General features: G+C 57.5%; 2 protein-coding genes across 8 annotated transcripts in view; one reads left to right on the top strand and one right to left on the bottom strand.

Annotated features, from left to right (window-relative positions):
- Positions 1 to 1,136: 1,136 nt before the first annotated feature.
- Positions 1,137 to 5,868, top strand: HIC1 (HIC ZBTB transcriptional repressor 1). 2 transcript variants are annotated; one of them, XM_025851099.2, is made up of 2 exons: positions 1,137 to 1,296; positions 2,812 to 5,868. In XM_025851099.2, the coding sequence occupies exon 2, from the start codon at positions 2,832 to 2,834 to the stop codon at positions 4,983 to 4,985; it is 2,154 nt and encodes a 717-aa protein (XP_025706884.1). In that variant the 5' UTR covers positions 1,137 to 1,296; positions 2,812 to 2,831; the 3' UTR covers positions 4,986 to 5,868. The 2 variants fall into 2 exon arrangements, with proteins under 2 accessions (XP_025706884.1, XP_025706882.1); XM_025851097.2 differs by lacking the exon at positions 1,137 to 1,296 and adding an exon at positions 2,183 to 2,452.
- Positions 5,869 to 6,015: 147 nt separating this feature from the next.
- Positions 6,016 to 25,338, bottom strand: part of SMG6 (SMG6 nonsense mediated mRNA decay factor) — a 228,902-nt gene continuing 209,579 nt past the window's right edge. For 5 of the 6 annotated variants that reach the window (XM_025851093.2, XM_073879265.1, XM_025851092.2 and 2 more), the window contains 5 exons: positions 24,542 to 24,688; positions 14,548 to 14,701; positions 11,368 to 11,579; positions 10,983 to 11,064; positions 6,016 to 7,813 (listed from right to left, as the gene is read on the bottom strand). In XM_025851093.2, coding sequence (XP_025706878.1) covers positions 7,683 to 7,813; positions 10,983 to 11,064; positions 11,368 to 11,579; positions 14,548 to 14,701; positions 24,542 to 24,688 — 726 coding nt within the window. In that variant the 3' untranslated portion in view covers positions 6,016 to 7,682. Of the gene's footprint in view, positions 7,814 to 10,982; positions 11,065 to 11,367; positions 11,580 to 14,547; positions 14,702 to 24,541; positions 24,689 to 25,338 lie in introns of those variants that run through there. The other variant, XM_025851094.2, reaches the window with a different exon arrangement.

Raw genomic sequence — 25,338 nt, 5'->3', positions numbered from 1 at the left:
TGCGGGGTCCCCTCCCTCCTATAAGGGGCGTCACCTGCAAGAACCGGGCCTTCACGTGGGATACAGAACCTTGCCGGGGGATCCTGGGGTGCAGTCCCTGCGGCCACGTTCCGGGTTGGTGGGTTGGAGACGAGGTTGAGCAAGCAGGTCCCTCAAAATGGCTCACACGGGGAATCTGGGGCCTGGGGTTCCTTCTGCGGGATCCCCAGGAGGCGCCGTCCAGCCATCCCCAGTCGAACGTCCTGGGGTCCCTCCAGAGACCTCTAAGTTCAGAGCAGGCTGATTGGGTAACGGCCCTGCCCAGGCTCATGGAGGGCAGCCTCCGGAGTATCCCCAGAGAGCCTTTTAGAAGGGGGCAGATGTGTGTTTGCGCCAACATGCGCGCCCGCAGGTGTCAGTGCCTGGAGAGGGTATGGGTGCAAATGGGTTTATTCCGTGCATACGTAAACCCATGTGGCTGAGTGAAGGTGGGTGTGTTGGGGGTGGGGTGGGTACAAACGGACAGTCCCATCCAGGAATGTCTAAGGAGTCGCCCCCCAAGATCTTGTCTACCTTCTTCTCTCTCACGACTTCCGTAACCTCCATCCCCCCCTCCCCCCCCCCTCTACTTGTCCCTAGGGTCCCCTCCTTGCGGGCAGGACTTCTTTTTTTTTTTTTTTTAAAGATTTTATTTATTTATTAATGAGAGAGAGAGAGAGAGGCAGAGGGAGAAGCAGGCTCCCAAGGAGCAGGGAGCCCGATGCGGGACTCGATCCCAGGACCCTGGGATCATGACCTGAGCTGTAGGCTGACGCTTAACCATCTGAGCCACCCAGGCGCCCGCGGGCCGGACTTCTCCAAACTGAGGCAATGTGAGAATCTAGAAATATGTACATGGGAACGTTGAGCTCAAAACCCCAGAGTTTGTGGGGCTCGAAGTTTCGGGGCCTGGGTCCTTACGTGGGCACATCTGGGAGGGTGGCCCTGTGAACAGACCCCTCTCCCGGGTCCAGCTCCGCATCTGTGAGCCTCCAGCCCAACCCAGGTGCGCGGGAGGGAGGTCGCGGAGGTGCCGCGCAAAGCCCCGCACGGCCGCGAGGTGGCGCCATAGCAGCAGGAGCGCGTGCCGGCCCGGGCCGCTCCAGATAAGAGTGCGCGGAAAGCGCGGCGGGGCTGAGACGCGACCAGGACGCGGGGAGGACGGACCAGCAGGACAGACCGACCGGGGGCCCGGCGGGCGGAGGGCAGCGCAGCGCAGCCACGTCCCCCCCTGGATCCGCCGGCAGCCGGGCCCGGGGCTTCCGACATGCCCCCCAGGTGGGTCCTGAGGCTCGGGACCGGGAGGGACAGGGGACCCGGACAGCCCGGTCCTTACGCGCTGGCCGTCTCGGGCGCATCCTCTGGCGCGGACGCCCCAACGCGGCTGGCGTTCAGGACTCCGGGTGTCGTTCCCTAGAGGACTCAGGACCGCCGGGACGCTGCTCTGCGCCGGGTTCACGGCGGGGTCAGCGGCCCGGGGCCGACTCTGCCCGCACATGGGCCGGAGAGGCGAAGGGAAGGGAAGGGGAGCTGGCGGGCGGGGCTGGCAGGGGCGCTGCCCTGGCACAGCTCGGCGCCTGGCAGCGGGGCGGGTGGGGCGCCGGCTAGGAGCTGCCACCGCCACGGGGAGGGAAGCCGGGTCGCGTTGCGGCCGCAGGTAACGGGCCGCGAGGCCCTGCGGGGCCAGGCCGGGAACAGGGTGGGCGGGCGGACGAGCCGGCAGGGGAGCTCAGGGCTCGGCTCAGGCTCCAGGGCCGCCTGGCTGCCGAATATTGGGGGCCGAGAGGAAAAGCTGGGAGTCGAGGGACTGGGGCTGGCGCGCTTCTCCCCGGCCTGTCAGAAGTTGGGAAACTTTTCCCCAAGTTTGGGGCGGCGGAGTTCCCGTTGCAGAGGGGGCCGAAGGGAGCTGGGGCGGGAGGCGCCGGGGCCCGCGACTGCAGAGCCGAGGCCGAGGGCCGGGGCCGGGACGCGGGTGGGGCGCAGGCCGGGGTCAGGGCCGCAGCCGGCTGTGCGCCGTGCCCGCCCGGGGCGCTGCCCCCCTCCCTCCCCTGGGAGCTGCGTGGCTCCCCCCTCCCCCCCACCTGCTTCCTGCCTCAGCCTCCTGCCCCGATATAACGCCCTCCCCGCGCCGGGGCCGGCCTTCGTGCTCTGCCCGCCACGGCAGCCTCTGCCTCCGCTCCCCGCGCCGCGGCCGCGCCTCGGCCCCATCTGAGGGCCTGACAGCCCCCGGGCAGGGCGGCGCCACGGCGGGCACCGCGCTCCCCTCCACTGGATCACTTCCCCCAGCTGGGGCAACTTCTCCCGAGGCGGGAGGCGCTTTGTTGTTGTTGTTGTTGTTTTTGTTTTTTTTTTACTCGGCTCCCTTATATCCCAATCGGGCAAACTTCTCGGCCCTGAATGACTTTTCCTGAAGCGGACATTTTCCTCAAATCCGGTAACTGTCTCCGAAGGGGTCACTTCCCCCAAACAGTTTTCTCCTCGGAAGTCCCCAGAGCCCAGCCTGTGTGCCCGGTGGCACCCGGGCCTGGGCCGTGCAGGCCAGCCTGGCCTCGTCTCCAGCAGCCACGCTCAGACGCCCTTCTTCTGGGTCCAGGCCCCCGGCCCAGGCTTGCACACTCGGAGGCCGCCGCCGCCCCACTGCCAGTACCCAGGCCGCGGTGCTCGATGCCCCTGCCTGGCTGAGGGCAAGGGGGAAGGGGAAGTTGGGGGGGGGGCGCGGGGAGAAGCGCCCAGCTGGATAGAGGCGGCCAGGGCTGGGTGAGGCGCTGACCCGGCTGCCGTGTATCCCTGCAGGAGAGTGTGCTGGGCAGACGATGCTGGACACGATGGAGGCGCCGGGCCACTCGAGGCAGCTGCTGCTGCAGCTCAACAACCAGCGCACCAAGGGCTTCTTGTGCGACGTGATCATCGTGGTGCAGAACGCCCTCTTCCGCGCGCACAAGAACGTGCTGGCGGCCAGCAGCGCCTACCTCAAGTCCCTGGTGGTGCATGACAACCTGCTCAACCTGGACCATGACATGGTGAGCCCGGCCGTGTTCCGCCTGGTGCTGGACTTCATCTACACCGGCCGCCTGGCAGATGGCGCAGAGGCGGCGGCGGCCGCGGCCGTGGCTCCGGGGGCCGAGCCGAGCCTGGGCGCAGTGCTGGCCGCCGCCAGCTACCTGCAGATCCCCGACCTCGTGGCGCTGTGCAAGAAGCGCCTCAAGCGCCACGGCAAGTACTGCCACCTGCGGGGCGGTGGCGGCGGCGGCGGCGGCTACGCTCCCTACGGGAGGCCTGGCCGGGGCCTTCGGGCCGCCACGCCCGTCATCCAGGCCTGCTACTCGTCCCCGGCCGGGCCCCCGCCGCCGCCAGCCGGTGAGCCGTCCGCGGGCCCCGAGGCCGCGGTGAACACGCACTGCGCGGAGTTGTACGCCTCGGGCCCCGGCCCGGCCTCCGCACTCTGCGCCCCGGAGCGCCGCTGCTCCCCGCTCTGCGGCCTGGACCTGTCCAAGAAGAGCCCGCCGGGCTCCGCGCCTCCCGAGCGGCCGCCCGGCGAGCGCGAACTGCCCCCGCGCCCAGACAGCCCTCCCAGTGCCGGCCCCGCAGCCTACAAGGAGCCCCCGCTCCCCCTGCCGCCGCTGCCGCCGCTGCCCTTCCAGAAGCTGGAGGAGGCCGTACCGCCTCCGGACCCGTTCCGTGGCGGCGGCGGCGGCGGCGGCGGCAGCCCGGGACCCGAGCCCCCGGGCCGCCCCGACGGGCCCAGCCTCCTCTACCGCTGGATGAAGCACGAACCAGGCCTGGGCAGTTACGGCGACGAGCTGGGCCGGGAGCGCGGCTCCCCCAGCGAGCGCTGCGAGGAGCGCGGCGGGGACCCGGCCGCCTCGCCTGGGGTGCCTGCTCTAGGCCTGGCGCCGCCGCGCTACCACGGCGGCCTGGACGGGCCAGGCGCGGGTGGCGACGGCGACGACTATAAGAGCAGCAGCGAGGAGACAGGCAGCAGCGAGGACCCCAGCCCGCCCGGCGGCCACCTCGAGGGCTACCCATGCCCGCACCTGGCTTACGGCGAGCCCGAGAGCTTCGGTGACAACCTGTACGTGTGCATACCGTGCGGCAAGGGCTTCCCTAGCTCGGAGCAGCTGAATGCGCACGTGGAAGCTCACGTGGAGGAGGAGGAGGCGCTGTACGGCAGGGCCGAGGCGGCTGAGGTAGCTGCGGGGGCCGCCGGCTTGGGGCCCCCTTTTGGAGGCAGTGGGGACAAGGTCGCTGGGGCTCCGGGCGGCCTGGGTGAGCTGCTGCGGCCGTACCGCTGCGCGTCGTGCGACAAGAGCTACAAAGACCCGGCCACGCTGCGACAGCACGAGAAGACGCACTGGCTGACCCGACCCTATCCTTGCACCATCTGCGGGAAGAAGTTCACGCAGCGCGGGACCATGACGCGCCACATGCGCAGCCACCTGGGCCTCAAACCCTTCGCGTGCGACGCGTGCGGCATGCGCTTCACGCGCCAGTACCGCCTCACCGAGCACATGCGCATCCACTCGGGCGAGAAGCCCTACGAGTGCCAGGTGTGCGGCGGCAAGTTCGCCCAGCAACGCAACCTCATCAGCCACATGAAGATGCACGCCGTGGGTGGCGCGGCAGGCGCAGCCGGAGCGCTGGCCGGCCTGGGGGCGCTGCCCGGCGTCCCCGGCCCCGACGGCAAGGGCAAGCTCGACTTCCCCGAGGGTGTCTTTGCTGTGGCCCGCCTCACGGCTGAACAGCTGAGCCTGAAGCAGCAGGACAAGGCAGCGGCGGCCGAGCTGCTGGCGCAGACCACGCACTTCCTGCACGACCCCAAGGTGGCGCTCGAGAGCCTCTACCCGCTGGCTAAGTTCACCGCCGAGCTGGGCCTCAGCCCGGACAAGGCGGCCGAGGTGCTGAGCCAGGGAGCGCACCTGGCCGCCGGACCCGACGGCCGGACCATCGACCGCTTTTCCCCCACCTAGAGCGCCTCTTGCCGGTCCGCCTTCGTCGCCGCCGCGTGGCACCGACCCGTGCCCGCCCCCCGCCCCCCACTCCCCCCACCCCCGCCGGGGAACGACGGCAGCCGCCGCGAGCAGGCACACGGCGCCCGGACGACTGTAGCAGCCCCGGCAGCGTCGCCGCACTGGCGGCGGCCCCACCTGGCCTCACTGCTTTGTGCCTTAGCCCGGGGGTGGGGGTGGGGGTGAAACCCCGGGACGGGGGTGGGATGGGGGAAGGGAGATTTATATTTTTGATATCAGCTTTGACCAAAGGAGACCCCCGGCCCTTCTCCGCCTCTTCCTGTGGTTCGTTGGCCCCCTCCCCCCCGGCTCCGTGCTGCTCTTGGAGGGAGGGGTGTCACTGTTGGGACGCTCCCAGCCCTACCTCCGGCCCTTGCGACCACACCCATTCTCACTGTGAATCTCCCCGCTGGGGTCGGAGCGTCGGGCAGAGTTGGGGAGCGGGGAGGGGACTGAGCCGGCCGGAGGGCCCCCCGCCCCCCGCTCCCGCCCGCCCCGGGACTGATAATGTGAAGTTCCTCATTTTGCACAAGTGGCACTAGCCCCAGGGCCAACCCTTCCCTCCCTCTGGAGTCAGAGGGCTGAGGCAGCCCTGGCCTACCGGTCTCCCACTCTCGCGGTGTCCTCCCTATCCCTCCCTTCCCTGGGGCCCCCCCGGACCATATTTATTGCATGCGCCCCGGGCGGCCCCCCACCCCGAGCCCAGGCTGGGCTGGGCTGGAACGTGGTCTCTTTAGCTCCCTCCTCCCCGTTTGTATATTTCCTACCTTGTACACAGGCTCTTCCAGAGCCGCTTCCATTTTCTATACTCGAAACCAAACAGCAATAAAGCAGTAACCAAGGACCCTGGACCCCGCTGCTCTCTTCTGCCCTGTACAAGGACCTGGGTGGGTGGAGGGGCCAGACACAGCTCCCTCATACAAGTGCAGAGAGGCTTGGACCTTCTTCCCTTCCCAGCCCCAGAGACAGATGGGCAAAGAGGTCAGGCATGTTCATAACTAAAAATTTATTAAGGAAACAAAACCAGTGCTGCAAATGGGACAGAAAGGAGATGGGTCTCCCACCCACCCAGTCATTGGCCTTCACCCAGGGGAGAGGATCTCAAAGAAGAGGCCGGGACCCTGTACCCCAAAGAGCCAGTCTTCTGAGGCCCTTGGGGGACTTATACCCCCAAACCACTGGTGGCTCTCCTGCACAGTACGCCCTCCTCCTGGTATAATCTTGGGCCTCTGGGAGGGTAGCGCTTTGCTCCCATCCTCTAGGAAGCCTGTACAGTCCAGACGGGAGCTCTGGGGGATTCCCCCTCTGGTCCCATCAAAATTGACTCCTGGCTCCTCCTCAAAGTCCTGTCTTCCTCCAAGTTCCTTTCATCCCTGTCCCTGGGTTGGGAGAGCCTATTCCCAGTAGGAAGCCCCTCGAGGGAGGCTCCGGACACAGGTGCCAGCTAAAGAGGCAACAAAAACCTCAAAGGCCAAAAGGCCCTTGTGTCAAGTTCTTCTAGGGCAAAGCTAGAAATGGTGTACAGTCCAGGCTCGGCGATGCCCCTCTCAGGCACTGGCCCACCCTACCCTCAGGCTGGTCTGCAGGAGCCTGGAAGTTTCTCAGAGCACAAGGGGTCTGAGAAAGAAGGTCAGGGCAGGAAAGCTTTATTAGGTTCCTGGCACAGAGAAGGAAGTGGTACCAGAGGAGGTACCAGAGGAGGACGATTCAGATTGGGAACCCCCACGGCAAGGACCTGAAGTGAAGAATTTGAGGGGACTGGGGAGGTAAGAGGGACCAACTAGAAAGGGAAGGAGGCCAAGGGGATGGTTCAGGAGGGAGAGGGGGAGGAGGGAGGAGGGGGGAACTGAGAAGAGTCTGAAGAAATTTCGTGAAATGGGAACTAGAGCAAAAGGAAGGCTAATGAGGGAGAGGAGAAGGCAAAGGCCACCCAGGAAGCGGGAGTCTGAGACCAGGTGTCCCTTCCCTCTAGACCCACGACCGTCCAAAGGGGAACGAGGGGCAAAGTGTAATGGACTCAGAATGAGGAGCACAGGAAGAAGAGCAGCAGGATGCATGTGTGTCTGGGGTAGGGGGTAGAAAAGGTGGGGCCTAAGGCTGCTGTTCGGGACATGGTGTCCAGAACCCAACTGGGGTCCAGCGGGGAATCCAGGCCTCAGAGAGACACACCCTGGGCATTCTCTTCATGGCATGACCAAAGCCTCTTGGGACACATTCAGCACAGGGGTTCTGAAGATCATTTCACCTGCACCTGATGGAAATGCAACCCCCTGCCCTGTCTCCAGCTGAGAAAGTGGCGGAGTCCCTGGGCTGAGAAGGCCTTCCGCAAGCCCTTGAACTAGACAGGGGGAGGGAGAAAGGCTGAGACCGTGGGCGGCCTATCTGGCTCACCCACCTGCTGTCACTGCAGCCAGCCACCGCCCTGCTAAATCTTGGCAGCCCAGGAGGGTCCCAGCAGCTTCCGCCCGACCCTCAGGAGGGGCTCTGTGAGGAGCAGCTCCCCCACAGCACGGCCACGGCGTGGGTTGGAAGAGGATGGTTTATTGTCTGGGTGGATTGGTGGCTCAGGCACGTGGGCATCACCGGTGCTACACTGGGCGCCTGGTGGCCTCTCAGGAATGGTTCCACGACGCGGGGGGGGGCCCCGGTGCCGCCCCCTCAGCCCACCTGGGCCCACGCGAGGAAGGCCGGGATGTCCCGCACAGGCACGTTCCTCGTCAGTGCCTTCACGCGCAGGTTGCGATCGTCTGTCAAGAGCACCACCTCCCGCAGCAGCCGGATCGGCTCCTCTGTAGACATGAGAGCAGAGGGACTTCGCTGAGGGCAGGGGGCAGAGGCACGGGCTGCCTCTCCTCCCTCCGAGGGGAATGTGGCCCGGGAGGGGTCAGTGCCAGCCATTTCTTGGCCCTTCTACAAGTCTTTCCCTCACGCGATCAGCGAGGGTACCCCTCCCCTACTGGCTTAGAGAGGACCATGCTGGGCCAGGGCTGGCCTTCTGCTTTAGACCCCCGCCTCCAGCCTGGGATGGAGCTGCCTCGTGTCCAGAGACCTGCCCAAGCCACTAGCCTCCACAGACCCCTCTCCTGGGACGCTGAACTGAGGGGAGTAGAGGAAGCCCCTTTCCTTCTGCTCCTTTGGGCTGTATGGCTCGTCCTGGGCTCACAGGTACTCCTCTCTTCCTGCACATCCTTTCCCTCCAAGGCTAGGAGGTCAATGCTTTAGGTATCAAGAGGTAGAAAGCTCAAGATGGAATCCAAAGTGAATCCAGGCTCCCAGAGATGAGGAGAGGGGTTAGTTCAAGGGACCTCTGAGGAGAGGAGGGCAAGGGTCCCTGGCAAGGCCGTGCCAAGGTGGCCCTGAGTGAGAGCCAAATGATTTCCTCCATTACATGAAAGTAAGCGACGTAAATGGTGAGAACCTCTAACAATACAGAAGAGGACAAATGAAAGGAAAAACCAAAGCCATCCTCCTAGTTTCTCCCTTCGTGTGTCTCTGTCTTGTTCTCCAGGGCTAGATCTATGCGTGCTTCTGGATTTTTTAATGCACATGTGCAAGTATATATCCTTGTTACATAAGCTTTTTTTCCAACAACATTACAATCATACTAGCTGTATTTACTTTATTCAAATTTTATATAGCTTTAAGCTCTTTCTATATCAGCACCAGCAGCCTTTGTTCTTTTTAGATGACCTCTTAGCAAGATGTCTTCCACTACTTTTCCCTAATTCCCTAACCTTTTAATGTATTGGAGAGAATTTAAGCCAGGGCCAAGTCCCCACACAAGTGACATCCCCAGCCCTGGTCAGGCCGCTCAGTGGCAGGCCCACCCCTCAGCCCAGGGCTGGGTATTTCCTGACGGAGGTCCGGCAGACAGTGAGGCACAGGAAATGTCCTGCGGGGCTTACTGACTGCGGGGGGCTGGCGGGGCTGGGCAATTGCAAATGTCCAGGTCTGGACCTGAGCAGTTTCAGGCTTGCCAGTTCCAGGCAGGGAGGCTGAGAACTGGCTGTCAGCCTGGGAGGAGTTTGGGGGAAGAGGGAGGGAGAGGCTCGTGAGGCTGACGCTGGTGGGAGAAGGGGCCAGGCGGAAGGAGAAGGGGTGGGAGGTGAGGGTTGCGGTGGGCAGACGGTGGGCAGATGGGGAGAGGGAGGCCACATGAGCAGAGAGGATGCTCTCAGACGGCTCCATGGCCTGGGCCTGGCCCCTCAGGCGTGGGTGGTGCCGGGCTGTGCTTTCTGAGCTTCCCAGCTGGCTGCTCGACGCAGCCCCGCCACTCCTGTCCTGGGGCTCAGAACGAGAGTCCCAGGCCTTAGGATAGTCGACTAAGGCCCGGCATTGCTGGCAGGGGTCTGCAGGGGTTTCTGTGGATACTTTCAGACATTTTTAACAATAAACATCCTCTGTTTTGACACTGGTAACTTCACTTTGTTAGAAACCAGAGACTGTCATCTTGTCAGGCCCCATCCGCCATAATCCACATGATTTTAAAATTCAACATCGTTTACACATAAACATTTAGTGACGGTTTCTCTGTGTATCTGACAAGTTAATCTGCTAAGAATTCACACTGACAAATGGGGTTTGATTACACTAGCCGTTGCTGATGTAATTGTGATAGGGGCGGTCCCCAGGATGGCAATGGGTTCCTGCAGGCTGTTTGGGGCGAAGTGGGGGGGGGGTGGAAAGACTAGTAAGGCCAAAGCCAAAATGTGTCTCTGCTAAGAAAGAAACAGCTCTGAGGCTGGGTGGGGCCGTAGCAGTATCTGAACCATACTTCCCAACAAGGCCTTCTGCAATGCCGCCTACCTCTCCCTCAGAAAGTGCCCCTCTAGGAAGCTGCCTGGAAACAGAGCCCAAGCTCCTCTGTTTGGCTCAGCCAGGACTCCTTTCTACCACTTCTGCTCCAGGTCTGTCCCTCAGGGACAGAACGTGCAAGCCAGGTGGCAGGACCCCTCTGAAGAACAGCACTTGTGGGCTCATTCTCAGCCCCTGGTGCAGAGACTCAGGCTGCACTGACACAGGTGGCAGGAGCAGCAGGAGAGAAGACAATCTCCTGACCAGCCTGGAAGCCAGGGCGAGGAAACTGAGCAGCAGGGAAAAGAGCTGGGCAACAACCACCAGAGGAAAATGACAAGATGTAGTCACCTATACACAGAAACCAAGCAGTAAGAATGCTCGTGTCTGTAGATGACACGGAGCGAGGACGTCCTAGGAAGAAATGTCAGACTCCCGGGAGCCAGGAGCAGAAAACACCTGAGCCTTGCTGACTCTAAGGGGCTGTGCAGGAAAACATTCTGGATTGAGGATGAGGTGCTGAAGCACCTGGAAGAGTCCCAGGGTGGGCCTTTGGCTCAAAGATGGGACTGGCCACCAAAAAGGCCTTGAAAATTGGGCTGAGGGCTCAGTCCTCAAGCTGTCAACTGCCCCCAAAGTACCACAGCATATGACACAGAGACAGGAAGAAAAGGCCCACTACTCACTGGGGAAGTACCTCCAGTACTGGCCAGATAGAGGGTAAACATTCAGGGATGAACTGAGAGGCTGAGCATGGCCAAGAAGAGGGAGGTGGGCCCTAGGGACCAGTAGGGACTGCCCTCTCAGAGCTGCAGAGGGCTGGGTTCAGGAGACCATGGCCAGAATAAGCTGCACTGAATCATAAAGACATTCTTGCTGTCAGAAGACTCACTGAGGACCCAAGAAAGGAAACGGATACATGCCGAGCGGGAAAGCTCACTGCCTAGAGCCTGGCTTTCAGGGCTAGGTCCACCCTAGTTGGCCCAGGGTCCACCTGGGAGTGGGGGAGCTGTGACAGTGAGGTGGGATTTCCAGAAGGCTGGCCTCAGACTTACATCCAACTCCCGAGCCCCTCCCTAGGGAAAGGCTGAGGATGGGAAAGTGGGGGTGGGAGAGGGGGGTGGGGGGGAAATGGACGATCCTGAGGCAGAGGCAAAGCTGTACCTTTGTTGGTGGGCATGAAGTCCTTAGCCTTGTCTTTGCAGTAGTGGAGGCAACAGGAGAGGATCAGGTCATCGTTGTTACCCTGGAGGAAGAAAGTGTGAGAAGTGCCGCTGGGCAGGAGGGGGCGCCATTCGGAGGCACAGGTATACTCTACGTCTGGGGTCCTGGGGAGAATCACATCCCAGAGTCCCTTCCATACATGTTCTGGTCCTGCTTGGTGGGGTGCGACTGTGACAAGAGTGATCTAGGGTACAAAGAACTGCCCCTCCTGGGCCTGGGTGGTGGCTGCCCCCCTCAGCTGCCTGGGCCGCCTGAGGTGCCTGAGCTCCTGGAGACCCTGTTCTGAGGCTGGCTATGGGTTCTCCCTTTCTGCCGCAGGTCTTACCAGTTGGCCAGTGATGTCTTCACTGCGGAAGGCGATGGATTCGAGTTCATTGCCACGGCTGGTCAAGGCCCGTAGGCAAGAGTCCCGACTCTCAAATCGCCGCTCGAGGAACTCAATGGACTTCCGGGCCTTTTCCTGCACCACACGGGCATAGCCCCCAGCCCGGTGGTCTGTCTCCTGCCCCTTGGCCAGGCCGTCCAGTTCATTGATCACTGATGAGACACAGTCCCACAAGGTATCATCAGCCTCAGCAAGCAGCAATGATGTCTGCCTTTACCCTAGGCTCATTTTCCCAGCCAGCCCCTTCCCAGACCACAGACTCCATCTTGCCCCACAGGAGTCTTCCAATGACACTAGAGGAACTTAGGGGGCAAGAAGTATGCCAGACTTTCCACAGAGCTCTATCTTTCTCCCTCTTCCCCTGGGCCCCACCCTCCTCCTAGAAGGAACCTACAGGGATTTTCTGGAGCTGCTGTATTCATAGGAAGAAACCTGGCCCTTCTACTATCACATTCCTCAGTTACAGGATTAAATTGAAAGGGTCTCTCAGGAGAGACAAGGGTAGCTGCTAAAGGACAACAGGCACTCCCCCTCATCAGTCTGGATCCCCAACCACAGCAGTTCACAAGGGGCAAAGTTCTATGTCCCATCCCCTGGCAGAGTGCAGAGAGGTCACCAAGTGGGAAGCAACAGTCACAGCCTTACTTGCAAGGACCCTGGTATCCTTTAAACCATGCCCTTGGCACATCTACTCCTCTGATACTGCGTGTGTGTGTGTGTGTGTGTGTGTGTGTGTGTGTGTGCGCGCGCGCGCGCGCACGCCTTCCTGCCTATGTGTCTGGGACACGGCTTCATTTTCTGGTGAAGATTCTTTCCAAAATTCCAGCCAAAAGCCTGAGGTCAAGTGGGAAATATGCACTCCTTGGGGGCTCCGGGAGAGTTTGGGGTCTGAGGCCTCTCCTCAGTGCAGTGATTCATGGCTCGGGGAGTCGGCATGAGCATGCTGTTCCATGGTGAGCCTGGCACTCACTGTCTGGGTATTCAGAGACGCTTTCTGGAAAGGGCCCATGTGGGAACACACACACACACACACAGCACATGCTTTCAGCAACCTGAGGCTGCTGCATGTCCACACAATGTATGGTAGAGGCTGGGAAGTAGTGGTGGATGGGTGTATGGTACAGCAAACAGAACATCAAACACGAAAAACTGGTATTCCATCCCAAAATCTCCTTTCCTGCTTCCAAACTAAACAGGCTTCAAAGGGGAAGCTTGTTTGTGCTTCTGCACCAGGCGGGGCTTCTTGATGCTAGGGTCAGGCCTAAGGAGCAGGAGCAGGTTAAAGAGCACAAGAAACAAGCAGGGAAGGCTGTCGGCTTAACCCTTTGTGCTCTGGACACAGACTGGGAATGCACGGAGGGAGGCTCGCTGAACAGGAGTCGCCCGCAAAGCCCCTGAAAGTCGAGCCCCCCCCCTCCCCCAGAAGGTGCGAAGAGGCTGGCCTGTACTTCTGCGGGACAGCTGTCATTTCCCAGCACTGGGGGGGGAGGCATCTATTTATTCTACCTGTGTCCTTTCCTGGGGGTTTGAGCATGTATTTGCTCCCTCCCCACCAGATCTGGCTTTCCCTATTAAACCACAGGCTCATCAAGGCCAAGGGCTTGCAGTTCCACCTTTCCCTGGATCCCCCAGGAATAGGGAGGCCGGGCACACAGTAGGGGCACAATCAGTGCTGGGGACCAAGAACCTTGCTAGCCTGGGATGGTGTCTGAGGCCCCTTTCCAGTCTTAGGGAACTCCTTGGACGTCAGCAACCTCTCTCAGTTATACCATTTCCTGACCATTAGCAAAAGTGACCACTTACTCTCTTTCCCCTAAAAATCTCCCAGGGTAGGAAAGCACGGGGACATACTATCCTGGTAGCTACCCTACCCCAGGATGCAGTGAGGGAAGAGGGGAAGCTGGAACAACCTGACAGTCTTGCTGCTCTACTTCTGAAGAACAGAAAGCCTTTCCTTAGGTCCAGAGGCCTGGGTTTAAGAGGTTCTGGCCAGGCCACATGGGGAGGGGGAAGGAAGACAGGGAGGGTGGAGGCGGGACGAAGGCTGCTTCAGTGCCAACATTCTCAGGTGGTGCTAACGTGTTTCCCACAACCCCCCAGGGTTCTATAGCCTCTGCAGGGGCGGATGTTTCCTGCCCTTTGTTTCCACCCTCATCTGGCACTAAGACACTTGGGACTAGGAGGGGAGGCCCAATGGAACATCTTGGCATGGATGTCAGAGGTGGCTTGGCAGGCAGACTGCCAGTCTGGCAGCTTTTCTAGAGGACAAGGATACCGAACTTGCTCCAAGTGGCTGCTGAGAAGGGGACACTGAAAAGCCAATCACCTCTTAGACCCTCTCCCTCCACAGGATAGCCATCAGCTATATTAGCTGTTTCAATGATATTAGGAGCCCAGAGCCCAAAGCCCATCCTCAGGCTGACCCACCGCAGAGCTCCAAGAACTAAGACAGTGCCTAGACAGTCCCTTGGAGACAGCCCAGCTGGGCTCTTCTGGCCTGAGGGTGGAAGCAAGCTAGCTGGGTCCTGAGATGCTGACCCTGCACCAGCATCAGTGACCAGACAGTGGTAAGGGCCCAAGTGGCAGGAATCCACAGGCATGAGCCAAGGGCTTGCTCTGGAGGGTTTCCGTCAGCCTGGCCTTACGGTGACACTGGCCAGAAGAATGCTACCTCGAACCAACAGAATGATCATGAAAAGCTACAAGACAATCAGACCAAAGGCATCTAACCACTTCAAAATCCTCCCAGCCTCCCTGCCAGACCACCCAGCAGCACTGCCGTTATCTGCCAGGGCTGAGTGTTTACCAATAACGGGAACCAGCTTTGCTGTTTTACTGCAAGCTTTATAAGGATAAAAACAAGGGCTGGGCTCATGCAGCCTCGGGTTGCTGGGACACAGGAGTCCATTTGCTCAAGCAGTTTAAGCCATGGATCAGCCATAATAATTCGAACTGCTCTGATTATTAAACAATTTTCCTTGCCCCACGCAGACCCTACTTGCCTGCAAATCCTGCCATACACACATAGCGGGGCTCTCTGGCTGCTTGGCCCCGGGGCCGTGGGGCGTACGTGGAGAGGGGGCTGCAGCACGTGTGCAGGGGTGCTCTGGCCTGACTCACCGATGAGGGGCACCACCAGGATGTACTTCCTGCTCTCCAGCAGCCGTGCCAGACTGGCCAGGTGGTCAATGAAGCCGTTGGTGTCTGGTACAAGGAACAAGGGTCTGATCTCGAGCTCCATCTGCCTCATCTGACTCTGGTCCTCCAGGACAGCCTACAGGGACACAGAACGGTGAGTGAGCCAGAGTGAGTAGGCAAGCGGGTGGATGAGCCAGGGCCCTGACTTCACAGTGTGTCAGCATCCTGCCCCCTGAAACTCTTCCCCCTCCAGAGGGACAGCCAGCCCATCAGGCCTGAGGGACTGACCCAAGGGCTGGGCAAAGTACTGCAATAAAAATCAACATGGACTAAATGGCCTGAGGAATGGGGTGTGACTAAAACCCTGCCTAGGACAGAGAGGAAGACCCTGATGGTATTAAAAATAACAGGTTTCTGAAAGTAAGACCCCGGGCTAAAAGTCAACAAGGGAGAGTCAGTTTCCTTGGATATGAAAGTGGTTTTGCACACATTATCTAGACAGCAAAGAGAGGGGTACGGCTCAGTGCAAACACTTTATACATGTATCATTTATTTCAGTTTACTTCACTGTGTAGTTAGATTAAAAAAAAAATTACACTCAAAGGCTATACAAAAACAGTGATGCTGACAACGAATTATTAACACCGCAGCAGGGGGAGTCCATGCGGTATGATGGATTTGGGCCCAACTCACATGCTTGCAAAGAGCAACACCCAGGCTGATGAGAACCGCCACCCCCCACCCCCAGCAGAGTGTTTCCTAAACCTGAGTCTTTGTGTGCTCTACTTCTGCTCCTTTGCTGCAGTTCTATACAATCTATACCATCATTTACTTGGTGTTTTTCATTAAATGGACTTTAAGCCAACTCACTTTTTTTGGCTTAGCCACTTCTTAAGCAACGATAACCACGGTATCGAGTTTACTTGTGCAAGCTATCCTTCCATTAAAAAAAAAAAAAAAAAAAAAGCAGCCAAAGTGTCTCCTGTGCATCCCTGCAAAACCACGTGACACAGCCCCAGTGAGTGGTCTGCAAACCACACCTTGAAAAGCACGTGGCCGAGGCCCTGTCTGTCTGATGGCTGTTCACCTCATTCAGGGCAGCTCCATGCACATCTGTGAAAGCCCGACTTTCCCAAGTATGACAGAGCCCTGAGTGCCAGAGGCTCTTTGAGATAGGCTCTGGGCACGTCGGTCACTACAGAACACGGTCACTGTTGCGCTGCTTCCTCTTATGGGGACCACAGCCAAGAAGCAGAATGATCTGCTGGCATCTGCCCAGTGTGCTCCCCGCGCACAGAGCAGGAGGAGGGCACCAGCACAAACCTGGCGGGGACCGGTCCTGTCACTCCCCTCATGATCTGCCACACACCAGCTTGTAAGGACAGAGACACAGGCTCAGGGCAGGGGAGGAGATGTGCGTGCCAACTGAGACGGGTCCCACAGTGCCGGGCCTGGCCACTAACAGTCAGTGAGGGAGGTGCTCAGGTTTCGCTGGCAACAACAGTAAAACTGAAAGGGCATGCCTCCGAATGCTGGGGGTGGCTTCTCTGTGACCTACTGGGGACCTCTTCCTATGACTAAGTCACTGCTGCCACTGCCACCACAGCTGGTGGAAGGCACAGGCCACAGGCCCCTGGCAGGCATGAGAAATGCGGCTGAGAGGCCCATTCTGCTGCAGTCTTCCTACTGCTCTCACCTCATCAGGGGAAAGTACCCCTGCTGCTGGCCATCTTCCCAGGGGACTCGGGTCACAGTCCCTCCCCATGGGGCTGCCAACTACAGAATGACATGCATTCCACTCAACTCGGCTTGGGGCATTTTTAAAACAATTTATTTTTTCTTAAGACATAACTGACACATAACCTTGTTCAGTAGCTCGGGCATTCCGTAAGGACAGGGACTCTGCCCTTTCTCCTCACAGGGGAGCAGCAGCCTTCCTCTTGCTCACTCCCCCCGGCCTTGCTGGTCTCTATGCAGCTTTTCCACTGCCAGCAACATTTTTCTTGGTATCATAGGCACCCAAATCTTTGTCTCTCTGGGTGAGAAGGAACACAACAGACAGGGACACAGGCTGCGAGAGGGCAGGGGCTCAGGGTCCTAAGCGAGCACTAGATCTCCGCCTCCGCCCCACTGCGACTCTTCACGTCTTAGTTTTCCTGCCTCCAGAAACGACAGCCCAGCTCTGGTTTGACTCTAAAGAGAAAATGGCTGCACGAACAAGAATGAGCTCCTCGGACCTTGTACCATCCCACCTGGAGAGAGCTGGCCTTGAAGCCAGGTGGCCAAAGGAGGCCGGGGGCTGACAGCCCGCCTGTGTGTTCTGTGGGCAGGGTGGTGGTGGTGGGGGAGAAGCACCTAGGAGCAGGGCACAGGGAAGCTCTAACCGTCGGAGTTCTCTGAGCTATGGCTCAGGGCCAGAAAGGTGAACAAAGGCCACAGCCTTTTAGGGAGGTGGCAGCCTCGCTGGTTCCCCAGGGGTGGGGTGGGGTCAAGCTGTATGAGGGTGGTTGGAGCTGTGCTGCCATCATCCGGTCCCAGGGACGCCCGCAGACAACTTCCCTTAACCTGGCTCTGCCTAGTGAGTCACCACACAACTGCTTCCTGTTCCCCACATGCCCTCACGAGTCTCAGGAGGTTACATGAAGCTGCTCCCCCTTCTCCTGGGGTACCTGTGGGCCTGGGGGGGGTGTCATACCTGGGTCATGAGACTGGCCCAGTCCCCTTCAAAAGAATGGCAGACCAAGGAGGGATCGGGAGTCTGCAGGCCCTCTTCTGTGGGTGTCTGTGTTTCCGGCCCTCTCTGAGTGGCGGTGTGTGTGTGTGTGTGTGCGCGCGCGCGCGCGCGTGCACATGCACGCGCGCATTTAGCATTTGCCCTCCCAACTTTTCCAGATTTTACCCGTCAGATTCCTGGCAGCTGTGCACGGCGCCTGTGCCGGCCGTCACGTCCCATTCCGATCTCTGGGTCGCACGGTGAGAGAAGGACACAGGATGCGCAGGGAGTGAAAAAGTGATGTCGGTGGGGAGAGTGCCAAGTCCCTACTCACAGCCATAGGACGCTTGGGGAGACGGGGGAAGCAAGCCGCTGCGGAGTTCAGAGGCCGGTAGTGAGATTTATTTTTGTTTGTATGAGTAAAAAGCTGCAGAAGCCTCTGGTGGGGGTAAGGGGGGGCTCCATTGGAATGCTGTGATTCAGACAGACTGGCCCTGGCCTGGAGTCAAGCGTGCTGACCCGGAAGGAGAGTTCCACAGGAACCCTCCTTGCTGCAGCTAAGACTGGGCCACAGTGGTCCTTGGAGAATGAACTGAGAACCCAAGGAAAGCATGGATGCTTTGAATCAGATCAGTGGGAATAAGGACCAAGTTGTCATCAAGTGTGCAAGGAAAAAAGAACTCAATTCTGTTTCGAGAAGGTGCTAAGTAACCAACTTTCTCTGAAGTATGACAGCATCCTTGAGCAAGCCGGTGGGAAACAGGGAAAGAGATAATCCACAATAACATCTAATGAGGAAGCTGACAGGCTTAGGAGAAGGGCTCTTTCACAGGTTAAGTTCCTTCTAGACAGTGGGGATGATTTGGGGATGCTGACCCAGTAAAAATTGAGACACCGAAAATTACAAATAAAAGGTAACACAATTAGCTCACACAGGAACTGTGGAACTTGAAGAACCCACATCATGAAGCAGAGCCACATCAAGAGAAGGCCTTCTTGGGTCTTCCTTCTGCTTAGGGCTCCAAAGGGAGTGGGGCTGCTTCCTCCTCTCTCCTGGCTGATGGAGTCATTTATCCCTGGGCCTCTCTGGCCACAGCCATGTCTTCACCAGAAATGAGAAGTTCTGTACCACAGCAAACTTCTGTGCTCACTCTGTATGGGAAAGTATCTAGGAAAATGCCTGACCCACATATCAGTAACTTCACAGGTGTCACTTTTCTTTCCTCCTGCCCAGCTCCATGGGTCACCTTCTATAGATGCAGGAGGGGGGGGGACTTCTGGGGAAACCACTTGGGGGCAAAGTGGGAGATGGGGAGGGGTGACAGAGAGGACTACTGATTTCTGTAGGACTCATGATACTGTTTTTTTTTCTTTAATGACATAGGTTTGTTTTCGTTTTTTTAAATGAAAATGGAAATGAAATAAAAAAATAGGAAGAGTTGGTGAGATAACCACCAAAAGTGCAGACAGCCAGTTCCTTCTCGAGCCACAGAAAGCAAAGGGAGCAGATGCTGCATGTACTACAGAGAGCAGGCAGTGCCGTCTGCCGCCCTTGGGACGGCACGGTAGACTTCTGCATTTAGTAGGGTGGGCGCTCATGGGAAACTTTCTGCTTAGGATCCCTCCTCTGGATGTTCAGTCAGTAACACAGACCTTAATGTATGTATACTGGCTTTCTTTTTAAAAGTTACAATTAGGATGACTCGCTTGCTACTTATCATTTTATGAAGATTGATTTTATTTTTAAACTAGGCTGTAAGGAGAATGGCCTTCTTTTCTTGTAGTTTCTTTGATAATACCTAGCATAGGGTTTGATATATTATAGGAACTCAATGAACTCAATCACAGAATCTCAGAGTTGGAGGGCATTTTAAAGACAATCTGATTGGGGTGCCTGGGTGGCTCAGTTGGTTAAGCATTTGCCTTTAGCTCAGGTCATGGTCCCAGGGTCCTGGGATCGAGTCCCACATCGGGCTCCCTGGTCAGCAGGGAGCCTGCTTCTCCCTCTCCTTCTGCCTGCCGCTCCCCGCTGCTTGTGCTCTCTCTCTGACAAATAAATAAAATCTTAAAAAAAAAAAAGATAATCCGATTGAATGTTATCTGCTCAGTCTTATTGTGAGAATGCCCAAGAAGTATACCCTTTCCTGAGGGAGAGGGAGTGGCAGGGCTGGCATGACACCTCCGAGCTTGCTCTAAGCAGTGCTAGCCTAAGGGTGTTCCAGCCAATAGCCTGACCATTCTGTAGGAGGACAGGACCTTGTGGATGCTGCTGGAGCAAACTGGAGGCCCAGCACCACAGTCTGCAGAGAAGCTGGAATGGGCTCTGGAACCACAAGAGCGGGGCGGGCGGCTGCCCAGCTCTGCAGGCTGATGTGCTTTCCTGCCCTGGCGTGAACGTGCCCCTGGCCTGGTAGTGCACCGGCTCCCACCCTGCCTCCGACAGCTAGGAGCCAGGGCTGAGTGTCTGCCTTCCGCTAGCTTCCATACAGGTGTGGGGGGCTCTGTGTGTGCCCCATTGTTCCACAGCACCACCCTCCCCCAGCTGGGTGGCAGTGTGAATGGGCTGCAGCTATATTTAGAGTGAAACTCCTGGGGCCACCACAAAGGAGTGACTGCATCTTCAGGAGGGTGGGTGGGCGGGAAGGGGACAGGGGAGCCAAGCTATTTTCAGAACACATGTCATTGCTGGCTACAGAGCAAGACTGTGGCCATAATGCCGAGGGAAACAATAGCTGTGGCCAGAGGAAGAGCCTGTTATGTTTCAGGTGGGATGTTTGCAACTGCTCAGGAAACCCGACCCCGCCCGACAGCAGCACAAATCACAGCAAAGCCTCGTGGAGGCAGAGAGGAGGCGGGGGAGTCACAGGGGGCCAGGATGAGGTGCCAAGAAGCCACGCCTCATCTCTAGAGGCGGATTTTCAGTGACTGCTTTGCCCGAGGGGCCTGATTAGGACTGAGACACCTCTGACCAATTTCCCAGACAAACCAGGTACCCTGCGCTCTGGTCTCTGGAGAGCCCTCAAGAATGGCAATGGGAATGAAAAGGACTTGGTCAGAAAGCATCGAGGTGGGCAGAACCGACCTAATACCAAGAGGTGTCTCAGGTAACAGGCAAAGCCTGGGCTGAGCCAGAGAGTGCGGCCTCAAAGCCCCAGGTGGGTGGACTTGGCCCCCCAGTATTCAGGGACTGGCCTGGGTGCCGTGGCTCCAGCTGCACAGGCCTGAGAGCTGCCCACACCCCTATTCTGACCTCCATTCGGCCCCACTCACCAGCCTCTGTGCACTGCCGGAAGCAGGGAGGGACAGGCTGCGGACGGAGGCTAGGTCTCGCCTCCCCCAACCCACAGATGAGCTTGGGCCCAGGGGTCTAGGTGGGAGAAGGGAAGTGGGGGTGTGGCCACAGCCCCAGATCTCAGTTGGACTTTATAGTCATCGTGGGGACCAGGATTTTTTTCAACTCCTTCTTCATATCCCCTTCCCCAAACATGTGTGGTTCCTGTTTTGCTGCATCTGTAAAAGGCGCCGGGAGCTGGGGACTTGCCTTACACCTCTCGGTTAACACCCCTGGAGACTGATGGAGTTCAGAGCAGTGTAATTTACAGCCCATCTCTCCAATCTTAATTCACCCGATGCTCCTCTCTTCCTTATTGTATTAGTGTGACCCAGGTACCTGCCAACAATAATGGCCTCTCCAGCTAGGAGCCTCTCCCCCACTCCCAGGACAATTTATACCTTTTCCTTGGGATTTTCCCCCCTTAAATTAAACAAAAAGAGGAAAAATAAGAAAAGGTTAACATGGGTTTGGAGTGCTGCAGCCCCGTGGTTCTGGGCAGGGAGCCAATGGCCCGAGGGCACACACATGTGTGTGCTCTCCCAGAAGGGCCTTCACCGGCCCTGTTTTACAGCCACCTCGGCACAGACTCCAGGGTTCACGCATATGGCCAGACAGATGTGTCTGGCTTACGTTCAAGGCTGGAAAATGAAGAATTATGGAAGTGAAGGGCCCCGGGCATTAAAAGGGGGGGGGAAGGAAGGGGGGAATTTTTCCTCTGCTGAGAAATCCTCCTGTGGCTGTGAGGCTGGAGGAAGAAGGCTGACAGGAGGCAGGGCCGCCAGCAGTGGTACATGTGGGGCCTGTTCTTAAAGGGGCCACAGCAACCTCAAGCCCACAGCAGGCCTTTGGTGCCCAGGCCTGAGCAGCCGGCTCTGAAGGAGGGGACAGGGACGATAAGCTTCCCGAGCAGGGGCGGCCAGAGGCACCGGACATCAAGTCTCATACAAGACCTCCTGGTTGCAAGGCACTGCTTGCTCTGGAGAGGCCAAGCTGAGCACGGTGCTCTTGACAAGGCTATGCCCCCATGGCACTTGCTCCCATGGCATCCTGTACTCCCCTTCAGCAACCATGCACGCTCGCACCTCTGATCGCTGGCTCATCCACTCACTGTACACTCTGTACATCCTGGCCTGGGACTTCTCTGGTTCACTCCTGTGTCCCCTGACCGCCAGCCTCACAGATGCTCATCACCACTTATTAAACTGAAGACACGGTACTTGCTTCTAAGGAGTTCACAGTACCGGCAGGGCGGGGGGGGCGGGCGGAGGCGGGGAACAAGTCCAGAAATAACTGTAATACGAGACATGATATAAGTATCACAAATGAAGTATAAATCAGTGCCACAGGAACACTGAGCAAAGAGAGATGAATTCCTCCTGAGGGTTATCAGGGAAGGCTTCACTGGGGAGGTGAAGTTTCGTCTGAGGATTTGAAGGAAGAATAGAGTTTCAACAGGTAACAGGAAACGTGGAACAGAAAAAGAGTACCCTGGTCTGAGGGAAGAGCACGAACTGAGACCTGAGAGTGGGGAAGGGTAGAGCACGTTGGAGGGCAGTGAGAGGAGAGGACAGTGAGTGCTGCTGCCCGGGGAGAAGGGCCTGTCTGGACAGGCACTGCACACACACTTCCTGAGGTAGGTGTTGTCACCATTTTCGTTTTATAGATGAGGAAACAGTTTCAGAGGAGTTAAATAATTTGCCCAATGTCATATAGCTAGTAAGGTACATTGGGGATAGGAGAAGAGGCTAGAAAAAGACTGAGAACAGATGGGAAAACCTCCAATGCCATGGTAAGAAATTAAACTTTATTAGCGAAGCAAAGGTCCTGATGATTTCTGAGCAGGGGAGTGGCTCTTCTGGGAGGAGAGTGATAAAAGCACTCAAGGTGCACTGGAGGCGCTGAGGTGGACAGGGTCCCGGTGTCACGCGACTCCAGGAGCTGCCATTCACAGACTACCAAGTGAACAGCACCCCTTGGCGTTGTGCAGTGCATGGGCCTCACCTGCTACAATCCAAGTCGGTACGTGGACCAGAACGGCAGTTGTGGCAATGGGAACAAGTGAGAAGGAAATAAATGAGCGAATAGAGAGGGTCTGATAAGAAATCAGACACATGGGGTTAAAAGCCAGCAAGGAATTTTAAAAGGATTCTCTAGTTGCTACTGTCTATAAGTCACTGAACAAATATTTGCTGAGTGCCAACTCTGCACGCTGAGACTAAGAAGTAACAGAAAGGAAGGAGGGGACCAAGAAGAGAATGGTGGTGAGGAAGCCTAGGAGGGTGGTGTGGCCAACAGACAGGGAGAAGACCAGGGCTCACTTGAGCTTCACTGCGGGTGGAGGGCCTGACGCTACAGGGGTGCTAACTATAACGGGGATCGAGACCTGATCAAGACAGGTACTTGGGGACTTCTTTTTTTTTTTTTTTAAAGATTTTATTTACTTATTTGAGAGAGAGCATAAGCGGGGGGCCACCAGGGAGAGGGAGAAGCAGACTCCCTGCTGAGCAGGGAGCCCAGTGCGGAACTCGATCCCAGGACCCTGGGATCATGACCTGAGCTGAAGGCAGACGCTTAACCGACTGAGCCACCCAGGTGCCCCTACTTGGGGACTTCTGAAAGAACAGTTTCCATAACTGCTGGGTTGAGGGTCAAGATATGGAGGTGGTGAGTACAGATAGTAGGAAGAAAAGAACCACAGGACAGGAAGAAAGACAGCTTGAGGATGAAGGTGCTGTGCAGGCCACAACTGAGGGTTCCGTACAGACCCCAGAAGGGCTGAGGAGGCAGCCACACCATGATGATGATCTGGGAGGGGCATCACACACTTGATTCCAATTGGCAAGGGGACACGAATGTCTCAAGAACAATGGATCCCAACTGGTATTCATTCCCCTTCCCGGGGTAGAGTTCTGATTGGTGTTCAGACAAATTATCAGACCACAGCGACCATTTAAGGAGCACACACTGTGTGCCACTCATTGTGTTAACTGCTGTATGCACACTGGCTCCCGTAGTCTGCATAGCAATTCCAGGAGGTAGGTGCTATTACCACTTTCATTTTACAGATGGGGAAAGAGGCTCTGAGAAGTTAAACAATGTGCCCAAAGTCACAAAGCCAGTAAGTGGTGGAGCCCAGAATGGGATCAGGTCTGTCTGACCACAAGGCACTAAGCCCTGCACCAAAGGCAGGGGCGGCTGAAGAGAGGATTGAAAACAAGACATTCCTAGAGTCCTGATGTTTCCCCATGCTTACAGTCCTTAAAGGGAGGAGCATGACTGGCTCTTCTGTCTGCCCTGAGCCCCAGATAAGGGGAAGTGAGTTTCTAGTGCAAAAGGACAGACTTGGGAGAGCCATAAAAAAAAAAACAAAACTTGCTGTAAGGGCAGGAATGGGTCCACACAGAGCTGATGGTGGAGGAATCTTGTATGGAGATGAAGCAGTTTCTCTCCGGGAGGGTCCACAGAGTCCTGTCCAGAGGGGCTCGGCCATGACATTGGAAACCCAGATAAGCAGACTGTGGCTATGCCACTGTCTTACGTGGTAAGAGATGTCCTCTACAGAGCATCTGTGACCTCTCCAGCAGTACCTGGGTAAGGGTTAGGGGAACTCTGAAACCCCTGAAATTGTGAGGAAGATTGTGTACGTGTGGGTGCATATTCACAGAGAGCATCACTGGGGAAGAAGCTTTCATCAGATTCTCTGAGAAGAACCTGCTTCTGCCTCGGAGTCCACGAGGAGGGAGACTCCAGGCACCACAAGTGCAACCAGAATTGGTGATAGAGAAGGAAAATGGGTAGAACCAGTAAAGGACATTGCAAGACAGTCTCTTCCTGAGAGGGTCCTGCTCACCCCTACTCGCGACACACTCCCCTCCTGCCCTATACAGCCACCACCCTGATGAGAACCACCCTCCCCAGGCAGGCCCCACCTGGATCTTTTCTTGGCGACGCTGCTGCTCGGCTATCTTCCTGGCCAGAGCCAGCTTCTTGGCACGAAGTTCCTTGATGTCATCCTCACCCCCGCTGCCTTCGGCCTCTGAATCTTCCTCAAAGTCTTCAATCACCACGTCCTCCTCCTTTGGGTGGTGGAGCGGGCCAGGGGAGAGAGGAGACTGTGAACCCATGGCACTTACCAGACCCACCCTCCTGTCCTTCCAGCACTCCCAATTCCATGCTTTTTTGGATCTTCCTTTCAGAGGGCCCCAAGGTGTACACTTCCCTCAATTCAGGCAGAGAGGGAATAGAGAGAAGCTGCCACCTCTCCTTCCCCCACCAACTACTCCCTTTTGCACTCCAGGCTCTTTCCTCTTGGAGAGTCACAGGTCCACACCAGAAGTCACTCACACACACATATACTTCCATGCTTATACACACACTCACCAAGTCAAGCTTTGAACCTATTTTCATTTTGATATCACCAAGGGGGAAAACAACAGAGAATGTTAAACCACTCAATTTAAATCTAATTCCTTCTAATGATCTGATAGGAATCAATTCTAAGAGCTGGGAGTTAGGCGTAGAAGCTCCCCTGCCCTCCAGATGGCTTCAGGGAGCAGATGCTGTAGCTCAGCAGACCTTGCCCTGATTTCTTTTTAAGACCACAGCCTGGCGGTGTGGGGGCTGCTGAGCCCCATTACAGGAATTCACATGACATGACCTTGCTTAGCTACCCTCTCGCGGTCTGGGCAGGCTAAGAGACGGCTGGCTGGCTAGCTTCAGGAGCCTC

This window comes from Callorhinus ursinus, unplaced genomic scaffold (genome assembly GCF_003265705.2).
Source record: "Callorhinus ursinus isolate GAN/ISIS: 27379988/994484 unplaced genomic scaffold, GSC_fseal_2.0 scaffold34, whole genome shotgun sequence".
NCBI classification, from domain to species: Eukaryota; Metazoa; Chordata; class Mammalia; order Carnivora; family Otariidae; genus Callorhinus; species Callorhinus ursinus.
Note: the sequence above shows the minus strand (reverse complement) of the source record. Positions and strands in the feature narration are given on the sequence as shown.

Coding starts and splice junctions, on each gene's coding strand:
- HIC1 (XM_025851097.2), top strand. CDS start 2,416: ATGACTTTTCCTGAAGCGGACATTTTCCTCAAATCCG. Junction 2,453..2,811: donor GGACATTTTCCTCAAATCCG/GTAACTGTCTCC, acceptor GTATCCCTGCAG/GAGAGTGTGCTGGGCAGACG.